The sequence below is a fragment of the Macrobrachium rosenbergii genome, chromosome 3 (assembly GCF_040412425.1).
Source record: "Macrobrachium rosenbergii isolate ZJJX-2024 chromosome 3, ASM4041242v1, whole genome shotgun sequence".
In the NCBI taxonomy this organism is placed as follows: Eukaryota; Metazoa; Arthropoda; class Malacostraca; order Decapoda; family Palaemonidae; genus Macrobrachium; species Macrobrachium rosenbergii.
Window position 1 is genome coordinate 43980785 of NC_089743.1, and position 22162 is coordinate 44002946.

General features: G+C 41.8%; 1 protein-coding gene across 4 annotated transcripts in view; it reads left to right on the forward strand.

Moving 5' to 3' along the window:
• Nucleotides 1-22162, forward strand: part of stck (LIM zinc finger domain containing stck) — an 80785-nt gene that overhangs the window by 41791 nt on the left and 16832 nt on the right. Inside the window, exon 1 of one of the 4 annotated variants that reach the window (XM_067131382.1) lies at nucleotides 6759-13581. The exons of the other annotated variants lie outside the window; for them this stretch is intronic. Within the exon in view, the coding sequence (XP_066987483.1) occupies nucleotides 13139-13581 (443 nt within the window). The 5' untranslated portion in view covers nucleotides 6759-13138. Of the gene's footprint in view, nucleotides 1-6758; nucleotides 13582-22162 lie in introns of those variants that run through there. 4 annotated transcript variants of the gene reach the window in all.

Genomic DNA, 22162 nt, shown 5'->3' on the forward strand with positions numbered 1-22162 from the left:
CTTGGACCATGCTCTCTTCCTGGAAGGGGAGGCCGTACTCGTTGACGGCACGGGGCTTGCAGCCCGTGACGCCGTCGAGGGAACCTCGGACCGGACTGTCTGAGATTTCAAGGTCTTTTTCCTAACAGATTTAACCTTAGGGACGGTAGACCTAGAACCGTCCACAAGGTAAGGGGATTTAGCGAAACCTTTAAAGGAGGAAACGGTAGAAGAAGGAGAGCTAAACAGGGAAGAACCTGCCTCACTTACCCCCTTACCTGCTTGATGCTCCGGGACAATGTTCATTGATTCAAGACCGAGATTGAGGTCCGCAACGCCTTCGGAAACTCCTTCGCTTAAGGTCAAATTGTCTGGAGAGGGCTGGGTCATCTCCTGGATCCCGGCAATCAAAGGAGCAGCAACATCGTCAGCAACCGATGCTGTGATCCATGCGCCGGGGAAAAGAACATTACAGATGTCCTTTGAGAGTATGTAGGGGTTCCCTGCCCCTACATTACATCCGAAGCCACTGACCCAGACTTTAAGGGCCTGGAGCGAAGCATCACGAGACTTGTGGTCAGCCTGCCGGAAGAATAACATTATTGCAGTCTACCGAAGGGGAGAAAATTGGTAAATCATACAAGATACAGTTTGGCTGAAAATCGAAAGATGCATGACAAACCTACCGAATCATCGATAGATTGCTCATAGAGAGCGTAGCAAACATCACAACCGTCAGGGTGCCAAACTACCAGATCTCCCACGTGGACCGCACACCCGGAGTGGGACCTACAGACTTCGTGGCCGCTGGCCTGATGCAGGGCTGCGGAGCACCCCTGTTCTTGGCAGCGCACCACCTGTAAGAGTATGAGATTATGAGTACACCGTGAAAGGCGCCGGAGTAGTGTGCCAAAGCAGCACGTTAGTATAATAAAACCGTGAAACCTGCCGGAATGAACCAGAAGGAAACCGGACTAACACATAAAATCTCATTACATAAATCAATTAATATATATAATCAATATATATATAACAAACACACCGGAACTAGCCGGAGTAACATGCCTTAAAAGTATGTGACGGATACAAAACATAATGGGAAGGTTAAAAACTGTCCGGAGTGGGCGCATTCCTGGCAATGAGAGAATAAAATTCTGGGACTAGCGATAACGGTGGGTATGTGACCGGTAAACACTAGAGCCGCCGGAGCGGGAAGCAAGGAATACGCCCCTCGATAACAGCATAGCGGACAGTTAGTTAGCTAAATAGAAGGGAAACGTCAAAGGCCAGGAAACAAAGACAGTCAGGTGGTAAACACTAACCGGCCTCGAATGTACATCCAAACCGGAGTGTCGTCTGTTAAGAAGACACACTGGAGGAAAACAGCCCTGACGCAAGGAAGGGAGGGAATAACAGACCAGGAGGATGAACCAGGGAATAACAGACCAGGAGGATGAACCGTAAAGAAGCGACCAGAGAGTGGGATCGCACTCCCCGGGCGCTCACGGGCCCCCACGTCCACTCGCTGGCTGAGATGGTTACCCAGCCAACGCGAGAGAAACAGGAGAGGGGGAGGAGGGGGACAACCTCCATGGTTGGGGGGGGCAAAGAAGGCCAAAATATGGTGAACGGGAGAGGGGGTAGCACCCCTGGACACCAACAGCCCCTGGAGGGGTGATGCCTGGTAAGGTCAGAGACCGAAACACGGGCAGGCCAAACAATGCAGAGGAAGGGGACACAGGCTATAGGCTCAAAAGGATATGAAATGCTCCCAAGCCTTGATAAGGTAACTAAATTGAAAACTAATCAAGGGGAGGAAGGAAAAACGGGGGGATGGGTGTGGCGATATAAAATAACCAGAAGCTGGAAGCCGACCTTAAGGCATGACAGAACTAGGGTAGGCTACGCGACATCCCTCGCTATTCCAGCAACCCAAGAGGCTTATTAGCCTCGCGGTGCGAAACAGGGAGAGGGAAAACGTGGCTGAAAACCCCAGCCAAAACCCAAGGAGAGCGCCAGACAGGCAAATAACACACTCTTAAACACACTGATGGCGTGCGTGCGTGGTAAAACGTCGACATACCCCTATTACATAAAAGCATGAAAACTTATAAATTACTTCAAAAATTAAACATAACCACTTCTGCAGGGTTTCTTGAGAATGTCGTGTGTCGGTGAAAAAATCGTGTATGCCAGTTAGGTTCCGGTGAAAAGTTCGTGTGTGTGTGAATTCGTGCAACTCAAATCGTGTAAGATCAAGGTATTACTGTACTGTATTCTGTCTGGTTCAAGTTCATCTAGTTTTCACTACTGTAGTGAAGGTTGCAAAACAGATTGATCAAATCTTCATATGACCCTTGTAGTAAGGAAACATATAATTTGCAGTAAGTGTAGGGTGCAGTAATGTAATGAGGAACTGGTGCCGAATGTAATAATTGCCCAAGTGCACGGCGCCAGCTCCTGAGCGCCTGGTGCCCACTCTCAAGCACCCGACACCAAGTTAGCTGAAGTGGAAAGTAACTAAATCTCACCTAGAGAAGTTAGTGATAGGAAGAAGAATGCGGCCTTATAGGGGCTTTTTATTTGACACAATTGGTGCAGGATGATGGGAACAGATTCAGAGGTTAAAGAAAACTCTTTTCACCTATCCTAATTTATTAACCTTAATATTACAATTTATCAATTACCATCTTTGAATACTTAACCTTAAAGTTTGTCAAAACAATCTTCCTATTCTTAACTTAGCCTAATTTAATGCTCCCAATAGTCAAAATATTATCAACAAATCTCTCACATTCTGGCATATGCCCCAAAATAGTTCCTTATCTTTCTCAGCACTTCATCTCAGAATAATCCAAGATAATCCTGAAAGTGAACACACAATTTGGGGATCACTACAGAGTTTATTTTAGCTATGACATCCATACTGAGGGCAGAAATTACTTTGGAATTTCTTCATGCAGTCTTTTTCTACACAGAAGCCCTTCACTCCTTCCAAACGAGAACCTGAGATCTCATTCACAACAAAATCAGCCTACAGATATTAAAGCACTTTCTCTAACCCCGATCCCATTTATGACAGTCACTGTTGTAAGTAACTGACATATAGTAACTTTACACTATGGAACTTGAAAATGGTTCGGTCACACCAACTGTTCAACTGCTTTGGTAGTTGCCAGTGTCAATTTCCTATTCCAGGTAAAGCCTCTTCCAGTTCAGGTGAAGGGAAGCCAGTTACTCTACCCTATCACACTCAAGCACACTGCAAATAAAAAGAAAAAACAACATGAAAACATACATCAGATATTCATAACAAAAACACAAAATAAAAATAATGAAAAAACATCACAACAACAAAAACAAAACAAGCAATTCACACAAACTATCTTTCATCATATAAACCCAAACTTAGCGTACCACAGCCTCTAGTGCCAAGAAACTTGCTTCTCTTAGCTAAGCCTAGGTTAGAAGGTAACCTTGCTATTACTACTTCCCCTTCCCCTCCTTTTCTCCTGCTAATATCCCTCCTACTTTTAATCCACCTACTCCCACGCCTGACTCCCTTGCTTCCAACCCTTGCCATTGCCAGTCTCGAGTCTAGGTTTAACAAGATTTTAACTTGGTAGTGATCCAGTAAAGTGGAGGGGGTGGCTACTCATCCCTTCGGTTCTTCTAGACCAAGGTCACTGTCATACTCCCCTAAACCTGGGAGAAGACATACTGAAAGTCCAATGGAGGCTGATGGGGTTGATCCATGGGTAGCTAATTCCTCAGTTGAACCTGTTGCACCTTCCCAGGTATCGGCAGACAGCACTGGAAAGGCTTCTTGACAGGAGAGTGGTATGCAAGTGGAGGAGGTGGATTCTCGTCCTGCTGGTTCTCCTTGATGAAGGTCTCTTGCCCTGCTTCCCTGAACCTGGGAGAAGACATGCCGGAAGTCCAAGGGAGGCCGATGGGGTTTGCCCATGGGTTGCTACCCCCTCAGTCGAACCTGTTGCATGTATATCCCAGGTTTTGACAGACAGCCGCTGGAAAGGCGTCTTGGATGTGTGCCAGTTGTCGTCCAACTCTAGACTCCAGCCTGAACTTGGAAGTGCCGCAAGGGCTTTCTAGATTCGTCTTGTCCATTGAAGAGGCACAGGCGATGCTGGCTGCTCTTCTCCACTGCCCAGTTAGCAGTTTGAGGAGCCGGGCCCAGTCCTCAACCTTGCTGCAGTGCATAGGACAGCCGGAGTTTTTCTCTCCTGAGCGTACTTCTGTTGGACACCAGTATTTGGCTCCCAAGCACCCAACAATCCCTCTCAGGCGCCTGTTGTCTTTGTTTAAGCACTCGTCTCACAAGCACCTGCCTGCCACCAGTTTCTGAGTGCCTGGTGCCAGCTCCCGAGCACTCAGCGCCAGCTCCCAAACTCGGAACGCCAAGCGCCCGTTTCCAACTGTGGGTCTCTTAGTCTATGCAGCTCTCCTTCAGTATTTGCGGGCAAGCTCTCCTGCCCTTTTTTGGCTCTAGCTAGCCCCGGTTGTGCCTACCTCAACCTTCCTGATGAGGAGCCATCCAGATAACAGACTTAGGCTGCCCAGTATGGTGCTTTCGTCTTCTGGGAAGGCACTCAAGGAGATGGAAGTTTGGTTTTCTGGTAAGAGAGAGTAAGGTAAGGCTTCATTTGTCTTTCCTCCCTCACCCTTAATCCATAGGAGTTTTCTTTCCTACGCCACTGGGGAAACTTCTTACCAACGCTCGGCATTTTTGGCGGCGAAAATGATGTTTTTAGTCAGCAGAACTTGACCTCCTTGTCAAAGGCCTCTTTGAGTTACTTGAAGCTTTTGGTTTCTTGTACTGGATGGTGTGAGTGCTAGCCAAGAAGAGTAAAGATGGCAATGATTTAGTTGGAGACTTCACCTCGGACTGGCTAGGAGTCCTATCTTGTGCGGGCAAAACCATCAGGGATGGCTCTCATGAACTTGCAGCTCTTTTCTCTTTGGGGGTTTTGAAGAAAGATTTATGGTGCTCCCTTTCCACTAGGGGTCACTCAAGCCCAGAAGTTGGGCATTCTTCCAAACGCCCCAAGGATTCATCTGCGTTCATTCCTAAGACGGTCTCTCCTCTCCAGCTACATTTCTTTCGTGGGAGTTAGCCCAAGTCCAGTCTAGGACCCACTCCAATGTCCGCTTCTCAGCCAGAACTATCAAGAGGAGTTCAAACCTTACCCAAGAAATGAGGAAGAAGTCCTCCGTGCACAAGTGGGAGCCAGTCTTCTCAAGTTTTGGGAGAAGTGGAGTATCAGAGTGACAGAACAGTGGATTGTCAAAGTTCTGAGGGAGGACTACTCCATTCTGTTCAAGGAAAGCACCCCCTTTATTCCCTGTTCCCATCGTTTTGACGGTGTACTCAAGAGGCTCGGAAAAACATTCGGCCCTTTTTGAGGTCTCCTCTCGTCTCCTCTCCCCTTCGAAAGAGAGCCATAGAAGAAGTCGAGGACATCAACTCAGAGGGCTTCTACTTCCATATGTACGTGGTCCCCAAATCGGGGTTTGGAGACCAGTCCTCAACATAAGTGCCCTCAATCTCTTTGTCCAGAAGACGAAGTTCAAGATGGAGACGAACCAGTCAGTCCTTTCATCCATTCACCAGGGTGATTGGATGATATCCTTGGATATGCAAGATGCATACTTCCACCTCCCCATCCATCTGGAGTACAGGAAGTATCTAAGGTTCGTCTTCCAGGATGCTCTCTCAGGCACCCCATGTCAGCATCTAAACGCCTGTCTCTTCTTGGAGTGCCTGGCACCAGCTAAAATCTTCCAGTTTCGGGCTCTTTTCTTTGGCCTCTCTATGGCACCTCAAGTGTCCACTCGAGGCCTTGCTCCGCTTAACAGATGACTTCATTTTATAGGCAAAAATGTCAGTCTATATCTGGACAACTTGCCTCTTCGATCCCCTTCAAGGGAAAAGTGCATGGAGGACTTGAACATTTCTCTCAGGAACTGGGGGTTATCATCTACCTTCAGAAGTCCCAGTTGAGCATGCCGCAAGAGTTCCTCTATGTGGGGATGATTCTCAACTCTCGGACTTTTCATGCTTTTCTGTCTGCCAAGAGAATCGCCAGCTGCCTTCAGATGGTTCACAAGTTTCTAACCCTTTTGTCTTGCTCAGCCCACCAGTGGATGAGCCTACTGGGGACGCTGTCGTCCATCAAGACATTCGTCAGGTTAGGGAAACTTCATATGAGAGTTTGGCAATTCTACCTCAAGGCCAACTTCAGCAGAGAAACAGCCGGACACCTACACGTTTCCCATAAACCTGGAGATCAAGTCGTGGTGGTCCGAACATAGACCTTCGGAAGGAAAGCCCTTCATCCTCTGAGCCCAAACCTAGCCTTCTGTTCAGACTCCTCGGTTCTAGGTTGGGGAGTCTTCTTTGGGAACTGGAAGTTTCCAGGACATGGTCGCCAGAAGGACAGAACCTTCACATTAATGTCAGAGAGCTGAAAGCAATTCATTTAGGGCTTCAGTGCTTCTTGACCCTAGTTCACAAGACACTGGTAGTCCATTCAGACAATACCACAGCCCTAAAGTACATAGGAAAGCAAGGTGGCACTCGCTCATTTTCTCTCTGCCAGACAGCAAGAGTCATTCTACTGTGGACAGATCAAATCGAGCGAGTTTAGTCACTTGATTTATTCAGGGCAAACTAAATATTCTGGCAGACGAACTGACCCATCAAAAAGTAGGTCCTTCCCACCTTGGATCCCCTGGTCTATCAGAATCTGCATTACTATGGAGCAGGCTGACATTGGACCAGTTTGCCACCTCAAGGAACTATCACCTTCCTCTCTTTTGTTCTCAGGCCCCACTACACCTTTCTGCCCTTCAACAAGGTCAGGGAAGTGTTGAACAAGTCTTGGGCTCATCGCAACATTACGAACTCTCATAGCCTTGTTCTGGCCCATGAGAGAATGGTTCCAGGACCTGCTACAGTTGTGGGTGGACTTTCCGAGACTCCTTCCCCTATAAACTGTGTCTACTCAGGTAACCTGACTTTAAGAGATATCAAAGGATTGTCCGCTCTTGCTCTGACAGGCTTCAGACTGTCCGGAAGCTTGTCAGAGCGTAAGGTTTTTCAAGACACGCTGCAGAGGCTCTTGCAAGATGTAGGCGTTGATATCCTAGCTGCATCTTCCAGGCTAAGTGGGCGATTTTTCGAAGCTGGTGTCTCAGACTCAATGTCTCTTCTTCTGAGACATCTGTGACCCAAATTGCGGATTTCCTTCTTTATTCGAGGAGATCTAGGAATGTCTTGTCCTCCACCATTAAGGGGTATCTAACCGTGTTTAGCTAGGTGTTTAAACACAGGGTTCTTGAATCTTGCTTCAACCACAGATCTTAACAACCTCGTCAAGTCCTTTGTTACATCTAAGCAATGAAAGGAAGATCTGGCCTCCTGAAACCTGGACGTAGTGTTGAAGTGGCTGACAGGTCCCTCTGTTAAACCCCCTTTCATTCCTCTTCTGGGAGAAACCTTACTCAGAAGACACTCTTCTTCATGGCCTTGGCTTCTACTAACACATTAGCGAGATCCAAGCCATCGATAAAGGGTAATTTTTTTCACAAGGAGATGCAGTTTGCTTCCTTAACCTTGGATTTTTAGCCAAGAATGAGGACTCTTCCAAGGCCTGGCCTCATTTTTTCTCCATTAAGACCTTAATGGATACCTTGGGTTTGAGGAAGAAGAGAGAGCTCTTTGCCCTGCTAGGGCTTTAAGGTATTACCTGAACAAGACCGAGAAGATCAGAGGACTATCCAGTAACCTCTGGTGCTCTGTCAAGAACCTGTCTTGCCCTATGACTAAAAATGCAATGTCCATCTTCGTCAAAGACTTAATTTTTGAGGCCCCCTCTCAGATTCAGGAGGACATTTTGCCTACTTTTAAAATGAAAGCTCATGATGTCAGGGCAGTCTCTACTTTATTAGCTTTCAGGCACAATATGTCCCTCACTCCCATTCTGCAGTCAGCCTACTGGAAGTGCGAACCGATTGAAAGAAGTTGTAACAATGTTTGAAAATTGCAGTACCTTGGGGCCATTTTCAGTGGCTGGCATGATATTGAGGGATGAAGCATAGGAATCTCTCTTGTTCTCCTACTATCTCTTCACTTTGAAGTAGGTTGTCGAATTTTGGGGAGCTATGGGGGTACAGTGTACCTGGAGTACCTACCAGTCTCAGTGGATGGGTTGTGGTGTTTTCAGTGTAGGTGACAGTGTTGTCTGGTTGTTTTTTACTTTGGTACTGCGCCCAGGGCATGGGCACTTACATATGCTTTGCTAGCCATCGGTCCTATCCTTTGCTGCAAAGCTCCCATTTGAGTAGAGGCTCCCCATGGCTTTACTGCCATGCCACTACAGGTTAAGATGAGCACCAACCAGAAGCAGCATTCACCTGCAATAGCTCTCTTACCACGTAAGGAAACGACAAGCATTGTTTCAATGCTAGCAATTTCAAGTCATTACCATGCCTTAATGTTTTGGAATAGAATAGGTCCATGTGTTCAATGTGGGATTCAGCTATGTAATTACTTGGTAGGTTACTTATATGAAAATGATATTTTCTTCATTAAATTTTCATATATACTTACCAAGTAGTTACAGAATTGGAGCCCGCCCTCTTCCTGCCTCATGGACATAAGGGCGCAGAAAGAATGAGGTTTTCTGCTAAGTCATTTCCCATACTCTCGTTAGTGGGCAGGGCATGTCACCTACACTAAACTATTGAAGTGCCACCACAATTTTTTAAATAATGGCTGCCACAGGAGTTGAAACTATAGATATGTAATTACTTGGTTAAGTATATATGAAACTTAATTTTATTATGAAAATATCATTTTAACCATGTATGCTGCTTGAAATTCTGTCTTAGTCTTGGACTGACAGCAAGAGACTACAGACTGTAATCAGCTTACACTTTTTGTCAGACATCTTACTACCCATGAACATGTCCAAAACCATTGAAGGATGGAAGGGTTTCATCTCTCATGAGTGTAGACAGTACTGGGATAGGTGGCTTGCTGGTTGTGGTCTGTTCATTAATATGAATGACAATAGCTTGCTTTCAGTTCTTTATACTTAGTTGGGTATAATCAGCAAATGAATTAGTGACATATCTCTTTACTCATTTTGGCACTTGACTTGAGAAATCACTTTCCCTACTTTGGGAAGAAATCTTTTGAGAATTTGATTTGAATTTTAATATCATCTATCTGGGCTCCCTATTGCAGTTACTTCGTCTTCTTATAAACTTTGATTCCCCATTATCAAGCCCATTGTGAAAAAACAACCCATAACCAAGAGAATACTCATATATCTGCGAGAGAGATGAGTGATACACATATGAACATTAAAAATGACTAAAAAATGCTTCATTTAACTTTGCAAGAACCAAAATATATACAAAAGCAAAAAGAAACTTTAGGATTTAAACCTCTGTTGAGGAATACAGTGCTATGGGGAGGCATGGAGATACACAAAAAATAATGTAAGGTAGTAAGATTATAGTACATTCTAGTTTTAACTGATTGGAAACCTCTCGACCTATAATTACCGTTCATTCTGTAATATAAGTTACACCACCAAGTCAGGATAAGGGAAAGAAGTATAGGATAAAATAACAGCTAATTTGCCTGCCTGAATTATAGTTTAAACCTTAATAAAACTTTGGAGTACCTACACAATCAAAGAACAAGTACATCGTACTACACTTTGGAAGTAAGGGCTTTTAATGTGTAGTACAGTAATGTCTTTCCTGTCTTTGATGGAACCTGCCATGGTATGAGATTTTGGCATCTGAAGGAACTTTTGTCATGGCAAAATGGCACCGTAAACCCCTCGTATTTGCGTTCTCATGATTCGCAGACTCGCCTATTTGCAGATTTCTCTTTGGAACATGTTTACACATTATTTGCGGAAAATTCACCCATTCGCGGTATTTTTCACAGAAATATTCACTAATTATTGTATTTTCATATCATTTTCATGAATAAATGCACTTTTTGTGATAAAATTATTAAAATACTCAGGTATAATAATTTTCAGAGGTTTTTTTTTGTGTTTGAACTATCAAAGTAGGCAGTTCTAAGTGTTTTTAGAGGGATTTTAAGTATTCGCAGATTTTAGCTATTCTCGGGGAGGGTTTTGGTATACATCCCCCGTGAATACGGGGGGTTTACTGTATATTCTTTACCTCTTTGGGCACTGTGTAATATTGTTTATAGAAAACTACAAAACATAAAATGGCAGTACAGTGTACTTCTTATCCTCTAAGCTAAAGCCATTTATACTTTCCTAGACAGGTTAGTACAATTTGAGTGAAATCCTCCCACTTTTCTTGTTTAGAAAAAGAAAAAAAGCCCTGATTTGAAGCTCTTATCTTCTGAATTCAAGTAACTGACCACCATGAGTGTTATAAATGGATTACTGGATTGTGGGTGTAAAGGGATTTGAATATGGTACTGATGATGTAGATTTGGAGTACTGTATTATGGGAACTAAGGTACAGTACAGACAGTTCTTGGTTAACAACCGTGCTTCTGTTCCTGACTGAGTGCCAGTAATCAAAAACCGTTGTTAACCGGAACATCACAATAACTATGGTAAAAATGGTGTTTACAATGGCGTAAGTGCTGATCGGCGCTGATGAACTGCTTACTGATGCCAATAAACCGCTTACCAGTGCCAGAAATTGCTTACTTATGGTGACAAACCACCTACCGATGCTGGTAAACAGCCTAGTGACGTTGATAAACTGTTTACTGGTGCTGAAAATAGCTTATGGGCGCTGAAAATCTGGTTAATGATGTTGTTAGCCAAGCACTGTAAACTGAAATGCCATTAACCGATGCCTCTGATAAGCGGGGACTTCCTGTAATCGATTTATCTACTCCTATTATGTATGTCATGGAGCCAGCCATGAGGTTGGAGCTCAAAATGGATCAAAGGTTGCTCCATGTCAGTTCAGCTTGCAGTAGGAACATGGCATATCACAATTGTTTATTCACTACTTTCAGTTTTCTCCACTTTGTAGAAATTAAACTATGCACAATTTATTTAAAACATGAGATCTCCGATGTCAAGCATCCAAGATAATTTCAATAGTTTTGTCGATATGAACTATTTCATAAAACGGAAAGTTTGTAACAGCCGTATGGAATTAGTGTATTCTTAATCTGATGATGATTATTATAACATTTGTTCAGATTTTACCATGAGAAGTGACTTTCAGGGTAATGCTAAGGTATCACCAAATGAACGTTTTCTTATGGAAAGCTTACTGTATTGCATGCAGTTCAAGCTTCTCATGGCAAAAATCCTATACATGAACTAATTAAAGTGGAGGACTGAAGGTGGTAGAAGTCCTTGCCATATCAGTTTAACAAGTAGCTTTTCCAAGCGCATTACTCGTTTAACATAAGTGCGTTTCGTACTGAGGGATCCCTTACTCACTTTAAAAGTAGTGGAAATAAAAATGGAGAATGGGCTTAAAGGTAAAGGATTATACTTATGGTGTTACAAAAATCACACTGAAAACATTTGTAGCAAAGCTGGTATTACCCGTCCACCTTCTAAGATACTTTTGTAACTCCAGAGGGTAAAAAAATTTGTGTGTAAATCTTGACTGTCAAGTTCTAAGACAAAACATTTAAGGGTACCAGACACAAATTTCAAGTCCAGCTATGAGATGAATAATTTCTGTTACAGTAGTGTGATTCCCATATATTTTAGAAGGCACCATTGTGTGCATTTGGGGGAAGTGTTACTACTAGGTGCAGTTCTCATAAAATATTTTACCATAGGTCCTGGACAGTCGATCCATTGTTATCTTCATTACACATTTTAGGAAAATATATGGAGAATACAAGTTTAATTTTTCCCTAATTGATATATGATGTAGAGTAAAATTAGGAAATTGAAACCTGCGGACCAAATAATTCTCGGAACTATATCGGATTAGATATGAAACATACAGGTGGCTCACTCCTAGGCTGACAGGTGTGTAGTCAACTGGAAAAAATAAGAAAAACATTATAAACAGAGATGTAGCAGTAGTACTCAGGAATAAAAGACCTTTTTTAAATATAAAACAATAAGTCTAATTAGTTCACTAGGGTGTTTTAGTGCCACATTTCTGGTGGGTATGTTTTATGTTGGAAAAGAGAACTTCTCTAGACACTGTTTTTGAGTACAGTAGTGGCTGATAACTCTTGTGCTGATATGCAAATTGAGGTAGCTATACAGGTATAGCCTGTTATATAGTAAAGAATTGCTGTACAGTATACATTAATAAGTTGCACCTGTGGAAGCAGCAGTAATATTTTACTCTGTGGACCATTGCTAAGATCAGAACTTAATTATTTAAAAGGATAAGCATGAGGGTTAAAGGATTTTATCAGAAACATAATAAGCATTCTTTAAATATCTTTTGTATTCTGGTTTATGGAGGCTCTAATCCTCTGTACTGCCTCTGGCCATTTGGTATACCTTATCAGGTATTAGTCAGTGGTTAAAGGGAAAGAAATTCTTGATTTATTGTCATATATAAGAGTACATTATTAATTAGGTGTTTACAATTAATTTTTCGAGACTATTGTATGGATATTTGGCTTACAAATACCTGTTAAACACAAAGTCTGGAATACTAGAATTTCTTTTTTTCTTTTACCTTTGGAAACTGTTATAATGTGATTAGTCCACATATGTTATCAGCACTTTAAGGTCTGCTGGGGTAGGAGTTGATAATGTTTTGAGATAAGCTTGTGTCCAGTACTCATGGTTTAAGTATTCTGAGAGCAGTCAAGTTTTTGATAAGTTTATCAGTTGTAGTTTGGTAACAGACTTGTGAAGTTGAATTGATGTAAAGAGGTTTTGTTTATTTCAACTTTTGACGATATACAGAAGTTTGTGTAATTTTCAAAGTTACTGTGGAGAGTGTTTAGTCTAATTTACATAAATATTTTCTACATAAAGTAATGTAGATTATGTAGATTACTGGTGAATACTCTTTCAACAATCAGAACTCATACCCTCTGGTAGCAGGACAGTGGAACTAACAGGAAATTGCTCTCCTATTTGTCACTTAGGACAGTTGTAGCTAAAGGATAACCATTTAAAAAATGTTCAAGAAAAAGGAAAAAATAAATCTAAATTTAGAGGACAGTCCTCTTTATAATCGTCGAAAGAATATGGAAGCTTTTGATGAGCAGCAATGGACACCCCAAGAAAGTGTGAATAGTATCGAGAAGCAGGCATTAGGAAAACCCCACCTACAACAAAATGAGAAAGTGAAGCCCTCCAGGAAAGAGAGTCCAGTATATGATATACCGTACATTCCAAGGCGTAGCTTGCCTCAAGTGCCTGCAGCTCAAGGAAAACCAATGGGTAATGAGTCCCATATTTATGAATCAATTAACGATCCTACAGATTACAAAATTTCAAAGCTGTCAAATACAACAGACACTCCTACATTAGAAAAACAGTTTAGAAATCTTTGCTTACAAAATCTTGACATGGATGAAGCTCTTCAACAACAGCCTCCAAGTTTTCCACCACCTCAGAGGTAAGGGCGGGGAAAAAAAGTGTTTCAATTTGAATATAGTACGCTGCCTTCCATCAGTGAAGAAGGCTTTGGTAGATTTGCTTTCATAAAGTTGAGTTGCTGTTTTAAGGAATCATAATTAGGTGTTAGGCTAGGCATACAGTGAAATCAGATAGAGAAAATAGAGCAAAGGAATTAAAGCTTGAGTCCATTGTAAAAAGAATGTTTCTCTCAGATTTTAGTAATGTACATTTTTAACTGATAAAAAATAAAGATGAAATTTAATGTGTAAGGTTCATGATGTTTGGTTCTGTGTAGGATGTATCTTGCATAAAGTACATTGATTAATGCTACAAGCATTTTGAAGCTATTGTTGAGAGTACAATAACATTAAGGGCAGAAAAATCCTGGATGAAGTTGTTGAAGGTGACTAGATTGCTAGCAGATAAATGTACTGTGTCCCAAAAGTAAATGGAAAAAATTTAAGATGCTTGATAGAATACATTTTAGCAATTTATGAAAATAAAAGATTCAAGGGTATAGGGTATGGGGAAGTTAATTTTGCAGATGAGATAGCAGCCAAGATTGGGATAGTAAGGACGTGTGATGAGAAGGGAGAAAAAGTTTAAATCAGAAAGCTTATAGACATGGAAGTAACAAGGCTAACCCTGTAAGTGGGTAGAGCTGTCAGTGCATTTCATGCGGTGCACTGTAGGCGTTGCTTAAGGATCTTTGCAGTGCCCCCTCAGCCCCTAGCTGCAACCTCTTTCATTCCTTTTACTGTACCTCTGTTCATATTCTCTTTCTTCCATCTTCCTCCCCTAAAAATTGTTTTATAGTGCAACTGCGAGGTTTTCCTCCTGTTACACCTTTAAAACCTTTCGACTGTTTCCATTTCAGTGCTGAATGACCTTATAGGTCCCAGCGCTTGGCCTTGGAGCAAAATGCTATATTCCATAACAAGGCTAAGACCTATAAGAAAGGCCAGAGGTCTTTGAAAAATGGCATTAATGAACGCTGGACTGAAGAAGATAAAAGATAATTGCATACAGAGGAAATATTATAGAAAAAATGATTGATGTTGATGATGGTGGTGATTGATATCAGCAGCAAGTTATTTTGTATTATGTTCACTAATTTGCTTGAATTGCTGTTAGATGAAAATCACTTAACATGAAGATAGGTAGGCCTTTGGATTATTGAAGATGGGGAGGGCCACTGGGAGGCTTTTTAGATCAGTTGTGATATACTGTGAGCATTACCTTTTCTTGGAGGAAAGAAGATGGTCTTTTGATTCCCCACTGGGCCTGGAGCACCAGGAGAAGCTGTTGGTTAATTCATGAGTGTCAAAGGAAGACTCGGTATCATCCCATCCTTGATATGCTGGCCAACGGCTTGTTTGATCTTGTTCATCCCCTGGGGAAAGTTAGGAAAGGGTTTTGAAGGAAGGGCTGAAGGAATGCAAGTGCTTCATCTTCCCTCTCTTCAATTTCCTTCTCCAGTCATTAGTGTGGTTTTGCTCCAGTCATCACCTTGGTCTTGAAAATTGTCACTCTTGTGACGTACCCGATATTAGTCATTGCTTGGGAGGCATGCAGAGTAGTGGAGTCTCAGCGTATTGCTTGACAACAGATGGTGATTGTGAATGTCCTGGTTGTCCAGGTCTTGTAGCAGCATATAATTCTGTTCTACATTTTCTGGTGGTTGCTGGAATTTTCTGTGGCTAGCCCTAGAGTGGACCAAGAACTCTTCTTCAATAGGGTCTTTTGGCTTTGGCCAAAAGCCCTTCTTGCATGGGATTCACCTAGTATTTGGTTAATTGGCAGACAGCAACGTGAGAAAAGGGAAGTATGGTCCATGTTTTTTTGCTTTCCTTCTGGCTTGAATTTTTTGCCCTTTGTCCTAAATGCCAACAAAATGAAAATGGTAAGGAATTTGTCGTCTGGGTGATCATGTGAGATTTCTCAGGAGTGTTCCTTTTCATGTAGGAAGATTACAAGTCTTGCTCTGCTTCAGGACCAATCTCTGGGTGTGTATACTCACAAATGTGTGTGATTATCCATCCACATGGCTTTGTACAGGGAAATGTTTCTTCAGGACAAATATCATCAGGGTTTATCTTACAGGACAGTTCTTTCATCTTTTCTTTCTGTCTTAGTCTAAAGGTCATGAAGATGGAAATTATCAGGAGTCCCTCCTTGGGTTATCTTCCTGTAATTCTGCAGACTGTTTCTTCAGTAGGAGGAATACCAGATTAGCTCTGCTAGGGACAAAGATCCGGGAGAAGTGGTTGCTATATTTACAAGTGTGTTGTCGCTCTGTACACAAGCTCTTTTCAGTAGGGTCTTTGCTTGCAATGAGTATTGTCAGTTATTTCCATAACAGGATAGTTCCTGGTCATGGTATTGATCTTACTGCTGATCGCTTACAGACACTCCCCTTCTGCATATTTGCTGTTGTTATAACTTTAGTTGCTGCTACATTTTGCTGGTTCATGGGTTTTATGTGATGAGTAATGTTCTTTGGATGAGATCCCATTCATTACAGTGTTTGCATAATGCTTGTCTCATCCCATTCATTACAGTGTTTGCATAATGCTTGTCTCATGAGCTATGTGTATTTGTGCACAGCTTATATCCCTGCACCACCAGCTCTTGTGATAGATTTTGCTTTTCATGGTTTTCAGTCACAGAATTGTTCTCTGCATGGTATCAACCAGTGGTCTCATTTTCAGGTGAGGGAAGTCCTTCTCAAGCTGTATCTTCATGAGTTATTGTTTCATGGATGTGCATTGCCCATAGTTAACTAGGGACTATGAGGAATTGTGTATTATGCTTAGGTTGGCAAAGAGGTGGATCAGCCTCTGGGTCTTTCCCAGTCTTTTGTGCCCTTCCTAACAAAGAACGTTCCAACCATTCTTTGTGCTGGTCAGGGCTCTGTATCACTCATCCCCATATGGCAATATTACTACCTTATGACCTTTAGTTCTAGTTCTCTAAATGGGAACAAGAGGATTTCTGTAAAGCTTTCTGTATGGTTCAGTGTGGTGAATCAAATCTGGTACAATACCTTACCAGAAATCATGCTACATAAAATCATAAGAGTCAACCTTTCCTTTTTTCATATGCTTGACTGGGAAGCTGGCATATCCAAGTGGTGATTGACTGTCCCCCAAGTCTTTTGCCGTAGGCACAGACTGTAAGGGACTAGGCAAAGATTCATAACTTCAGGTTCCATTTCCTTTGGAATAGTGCCAGAGCTTTTCATTGTGACTTAACTTCCCACCTGAGGACCATCTTCTGATTTCAAAGATTAAGGTTAAATTGTCACAGGAACAAATCACATTTTAAAGAGAATTTTGATTTTTCACAGACATACAAACCATAAGTCTTTTATCATAATCCAACCCCTAACCATCCCTACATTTGTCATTGTTTGCCAAAGGAAAAGTGGAGTCAGGTGAGTGGGAAGTACCGCCAACCACCTGTCAGTGGTTATCTACATTGTTACCAAGCTTAGGTGACCGAAATTGCCTTGCACCAAAGATAAATCCATATAAAAGACTTTGTGTGTATAAATGATTGTGAATAAGCATTAACTCTTAATGCTATACTAATTGTCTTAATGGTAACTGTAAGGACAATTAATTTCTTCCCATGAACATTCAGTGTGAATTTTATGACAGCTTTTTATATTGTTTGCATTTTTCAGTGTCATTATTTGGAAGAACCCCTCTGTATATTTGGATTTTTCACCATTATTATTTGGAAGAACCCCTCTCTCTGTATTGCTTGCATTTTTCACTATCATTATTTAGAAGTCTCTCTCTCTCTCTCTCTCTCTCTCTCTCTCTCTCTCTCTCTCTCTCTCTCTCTCTCTCTCTCTCTCTCTCTCTCTCTGAAGTAGTCAAGAGATATGCTCTGGGTCTGTCATCACTAGAGAAGAAATTCACCTCAAGAGAAGGTTAAAATGTCATCGTAACAGAACTTGATGTAACTTTCATAAATAATACAAAATGTTATTCATGAAGTAGGTTTGAGAATGATATACCCCTTAGCACCCCATAACATTTAGAGTAGGACTTTTAAAAGCTGTATGTTACCCAACTTGAAAAGTTTCTCCTCCTTAGAACGCTTAACTTTCCTTTCAAACCCATACTTTGGGCTTGGGAAGTGGAAGGTCTAGGGGTCCCCATACTCAATTGGGTGATAGTGGTAAAGGGCGTCCCCGAGTTACAGCGGCACCGAAGTACAGTGTTCCGATCTTACAGTGCTTTTTCAAATACATTTATCAAGAATAGGTATCTAGTTACGGTGCCATAAGCGCCATTAAAGCTCCATTAACAGTGCTACAACAAGAATAGATATCTAGTTATGGTGCCGTAATTGCCATTAATGGTGCCTATTAATTAATATGCACCGACTTGCCTATTATTTTGAGACAACCGTTCATACACCTTACCTCTAACAGCTTTTGAGGTATAGATCTTATTGATGATAATTGCAGGAACAGTTTACTCTCATTTGCTTATCGAATACTTAATCAGACAGAATCTTTCATGTACAAATCATGATGTTAAAAGAATGCCTTTGTTAAATCACAGTGTAAAATTGTGTTTATGAGCTTATCTCATATTGAGATAGTTTGGAGAGATGATCATAAGGGGAGTTGAGCAGTTACAGTTACAAAAGTAGAGGATATGGAAGTTGGCAAAGCAAAGACATGCATGAAGTCACTTGGGAAATCATGGAGAAAGGGCAAAGATGAAGACCTAGCCGTGTAGCAAGTAGGGCAAAGTGTTCAAGACTGAAAAAAATGGAGAGTGCTCATTTCGTAAAAATGCTATTCATGGAGTAGATTTGAGGAATAACAATTTAATTCCTCACTAATTGTGTATTTTTGATAGAAATATTGTTCCTAGGGGACATTTTAGACTTTATATTAAGCAACCCCAACAATATTTAGCATTTACTGTATAGCAAAAATCTACCCAGGTTTTAGCAGTTTCCAGTGCAATTGCTGCTTTGTACCTGTAAACTATTAGACAGGTTGAATTTAATAATCTAGTTGAAATTTAACTGAAATCAGTGCACATTGTAAAAAATTTGAATTCTACACAATATGTAATTTTCTGAACCAGTTTTTAATGTTTTTTGGGTGGGACATACAAGTCCCAATAATTCTTATAAATTTAACTCATGTATCGATATAGTGTATATGTTCAAGAATGATTTTTAAATATTTCTTACCATTAACAGTCCTTTAAACTGCTCTCACACAAATTAAGAATCTTGTACAGTAGTTTGTACAGTATTGTACAAACAGTAATCCTGTACAGTAGTTTGTACAGTATTTGCAAACTACTGTACAGGATTCATAATTTGTGTGAGAGCAGTTAAAAAGATTGTTAAAGGTTAGAAATATTTAAAAATCATTCTTGAATATATACACTATTGATACACGAGTTAAATTTTTAAGAATTGTTGAGACTTGTAGGCCTCTCCCAGAGGATCAAGTAATGAAAAAATGGAGGAAAATTTAAGCAAGGTTAAGCTTATAAAGTTGACAGGTAAGTGGAAGTAACCAGAGAGAGAACAGGAGAAAGTTAAAAGGTAACAAGCAAAGAGACTTCAAAAGAATCGTTGACAGTATATCACACAAACTTTGCTGTAAGCAGTACGTGGGTATGTGGCCTTTACCAAAAGTGGCCTACATATGTCATGTATTATTAAAAAGTAGCCTAACTAGACTACCAAGCTAATTTTCAAAACATTCTTGGGGATGCTTTGAAGTACAGTGCAATGTACTAGCATTTGTCCTAAGTGGCCAGGATTATGGAATTGGTGACTCAATACTGTAGTGAAAGGGTTGATCAGTTTAGTGGCTTATTTTCTGCACACCATTTTGACTGCATACCACAGACAACTGAGTGTTTGAACTTCTCAGTTATGTATTACTTCCTATTCTTTGATACCAGTCTCATTTCCAGCTAGCTTCAACAAAAGGATTTTGACAAAGGAAAAATCTATTTCTGGAGAGGGGCCCGTGTCACCCAGTGAAATACTCCATTCAGCACTTATTTCTAGGTAATTCCGTTGCTAGATACCAGAGAAAGCTAAATGAAATGCTGGAGTTACTACCCCCAGAGCGAGCTCCACTAGATGGAGTCGTGTATGGAAAAGGGTGAACTACAAAAACACGGAACCTTATCCTATAGAGATTCCCAATGTCAAAAGTCCCAACGAGAGAGGTGCCGATACAAGCCCATGCACTACTCATGGACTGTATACAAGGCAACACTAGCCGCATTCCATGTTAGCACCCACCTCACTAGAATGAAGTTTATCAAGGGAGGGAGAGAATGAAAAACAGGGTGGGTCACGATGACACGGGCCCCTCTCCAGAAATAGATTTTTCCTTTGTCAAAATCCTTTTTCTGGATCGGGTCCCGTGTCACCCGTGAAATAATAACAGAGAAATAAACATCATTCTTATGCTATAAAAGACTTAAATAGAAACGTTGAAAACTAGGAGAATTCTACCCTGAACATTAGTAAGGTCCTCTAAGTTCATGTTATGAAAATAATGTAAGTGGTCACCGTCTAAGATCATGAGCTTAGAATAGCACCTGAATAGGCTTGTATTAAGAAAATATTTCCTGCCTAATAGCAGACCCAATGACAGTGCCCCCCCCTTTTTTTAAAGGAGAGGACCTGACAAAATTGCGAGACATCATTCTTATGCTATAAAAGACTTAAATAGAAACGTTGAAAACTAGGAGAATTCTACCCTGAACATTAGTAAGGTCCGCTAAGTTCATGTAATGAAAATAATGTAAGTGGTCACCATCTAAGATCATGAGCTTAGAATAGCACCTGAATAGGCTTGTATTAAGAAAATACTTCCTGCCTAATAGCAGACCCAATGACAGTGCCCCCCCCTTTTTTTTAAAGGAGAGGACCTGACAAAATTGCGAGGTCCTGTCTAAAAAAGCCTGCAAGGAGAAAACTGGACACAGAAACAGACCTTGTAAAAGGGGAGTACTTTCCAAGGTGACCACTGAAAATGAGGACCTTCAATTGTAGATAGAAAGTTAGGGTGAGGAATTCACAACACTACCCCTGATGAGGGGAAACCAAAATGATTGGTTCCGCCAGACAGGGCACACAGTACAGGAAAACTAACACTAGAAGCTAAGCTGATTAAAAATTTTTTGGGACTTCCTTAACAAGGAAAGGTAAGAACAAGATGATTGTTGGTTACCGGCTAACTCCGATACATTACTCAAAGACCAGGAAACCGAATGTGGACGGAGTACTGTTCTTAGACGAACACAGACCTTAGGGATGAAAGTTAAGAGCCTGTGAGTCTGGTTCCAACAAAACACTTTCCTCGAGGCCAATGCGGCCGCATCAGTACTGTAGCTTCGAAAACTATGTGAAGAGTGGTAGTTACTTAACTGCAGAACCATACTGCAGTAGAGGAGGATCCCTTAACTGATTTCAGGAAAACAGTAATAACAGGACCAATATCAGTTTCCTCCTAAACTGTAAGATTCACAAAGACCACAAAGCCAGGACATCAGAGTTTGAGGGGGCTGACGCAGGCTGAGTTTATACCAGACGGGACAGCTTGATAGTTTGTGGCTGAATTGGGTTGCAAACAGACCTACTTCCAGGCCCAGGAAAAGGTCACAAGACCACCTGAATGACGCTCCGTCTAAGGACTATTCCGACACCAGGGGGGAGGCCCTGGATAGGGAAAAAGCAGTGACCTTTTGGACCCCTACGAGAAGGGTGGTAGACAGAGGCACCTGCGTCTGTTGGTTATGGAGAAGAATGAACCATAACCTGAAGCAATTCGAGTCCAAAACCACTTGTTTACGCAGCGCACTATTGCTGTTTTGTTCAGAACCAGCCTAAAAGGAAACCTCTTGGGGGGAAGAAGTTTCCCAAGGACAGGAAGACTGTCACCGCCCTCCAAAGCGTTGATATGGAACTGCCAGAACGTGACCGACTAAGTACCATGTACTTCATTGGGCCAAAAAATATCCACCTCACCCGCCCAGAGAGGTGACGGTGTGGAATACTGAGGCCGGAGAGGAAAGCTGGAGAGGAACTGACTTCGGTAAGCACTTGATAGTTGTGCAAGGCCGGAGGCCACTATTCAAGCAGGAGGAATCAGGGAGACACGTCCCTGACTCCGCCATACCCCGGTCATAAACTCCAGCTTTGACTTCAGAAGGAGAACCGTCACTGAAGCAAACTGGAGAAAACCCAAGACCTTTTCTTGGGCACGGCGAGAGGTATGCTTGAGTTGATGAAATGATAGGACGTCCTTGCTATCTCTTTCCACTTCCACTGGATTCATAACTATGGAAGGCTACCCTCCTGAATCAGGTGGGATTCCTTCCTGGTTACTTAGAAGCCCAAAGACTCTAAGAAACCAATTATAATGACCAGCGCCCTCAGGCAATTCCCGACGCTGGGTGCCCAAATGAGCCAGGCAACTAGATATGCAGCTAGCATAGCCTCCTAATACCGGAGCTGTTGAACTACGGTATTGTTCAAACTGGCAAAGACTCTGGAGCCGCATTGAGGAG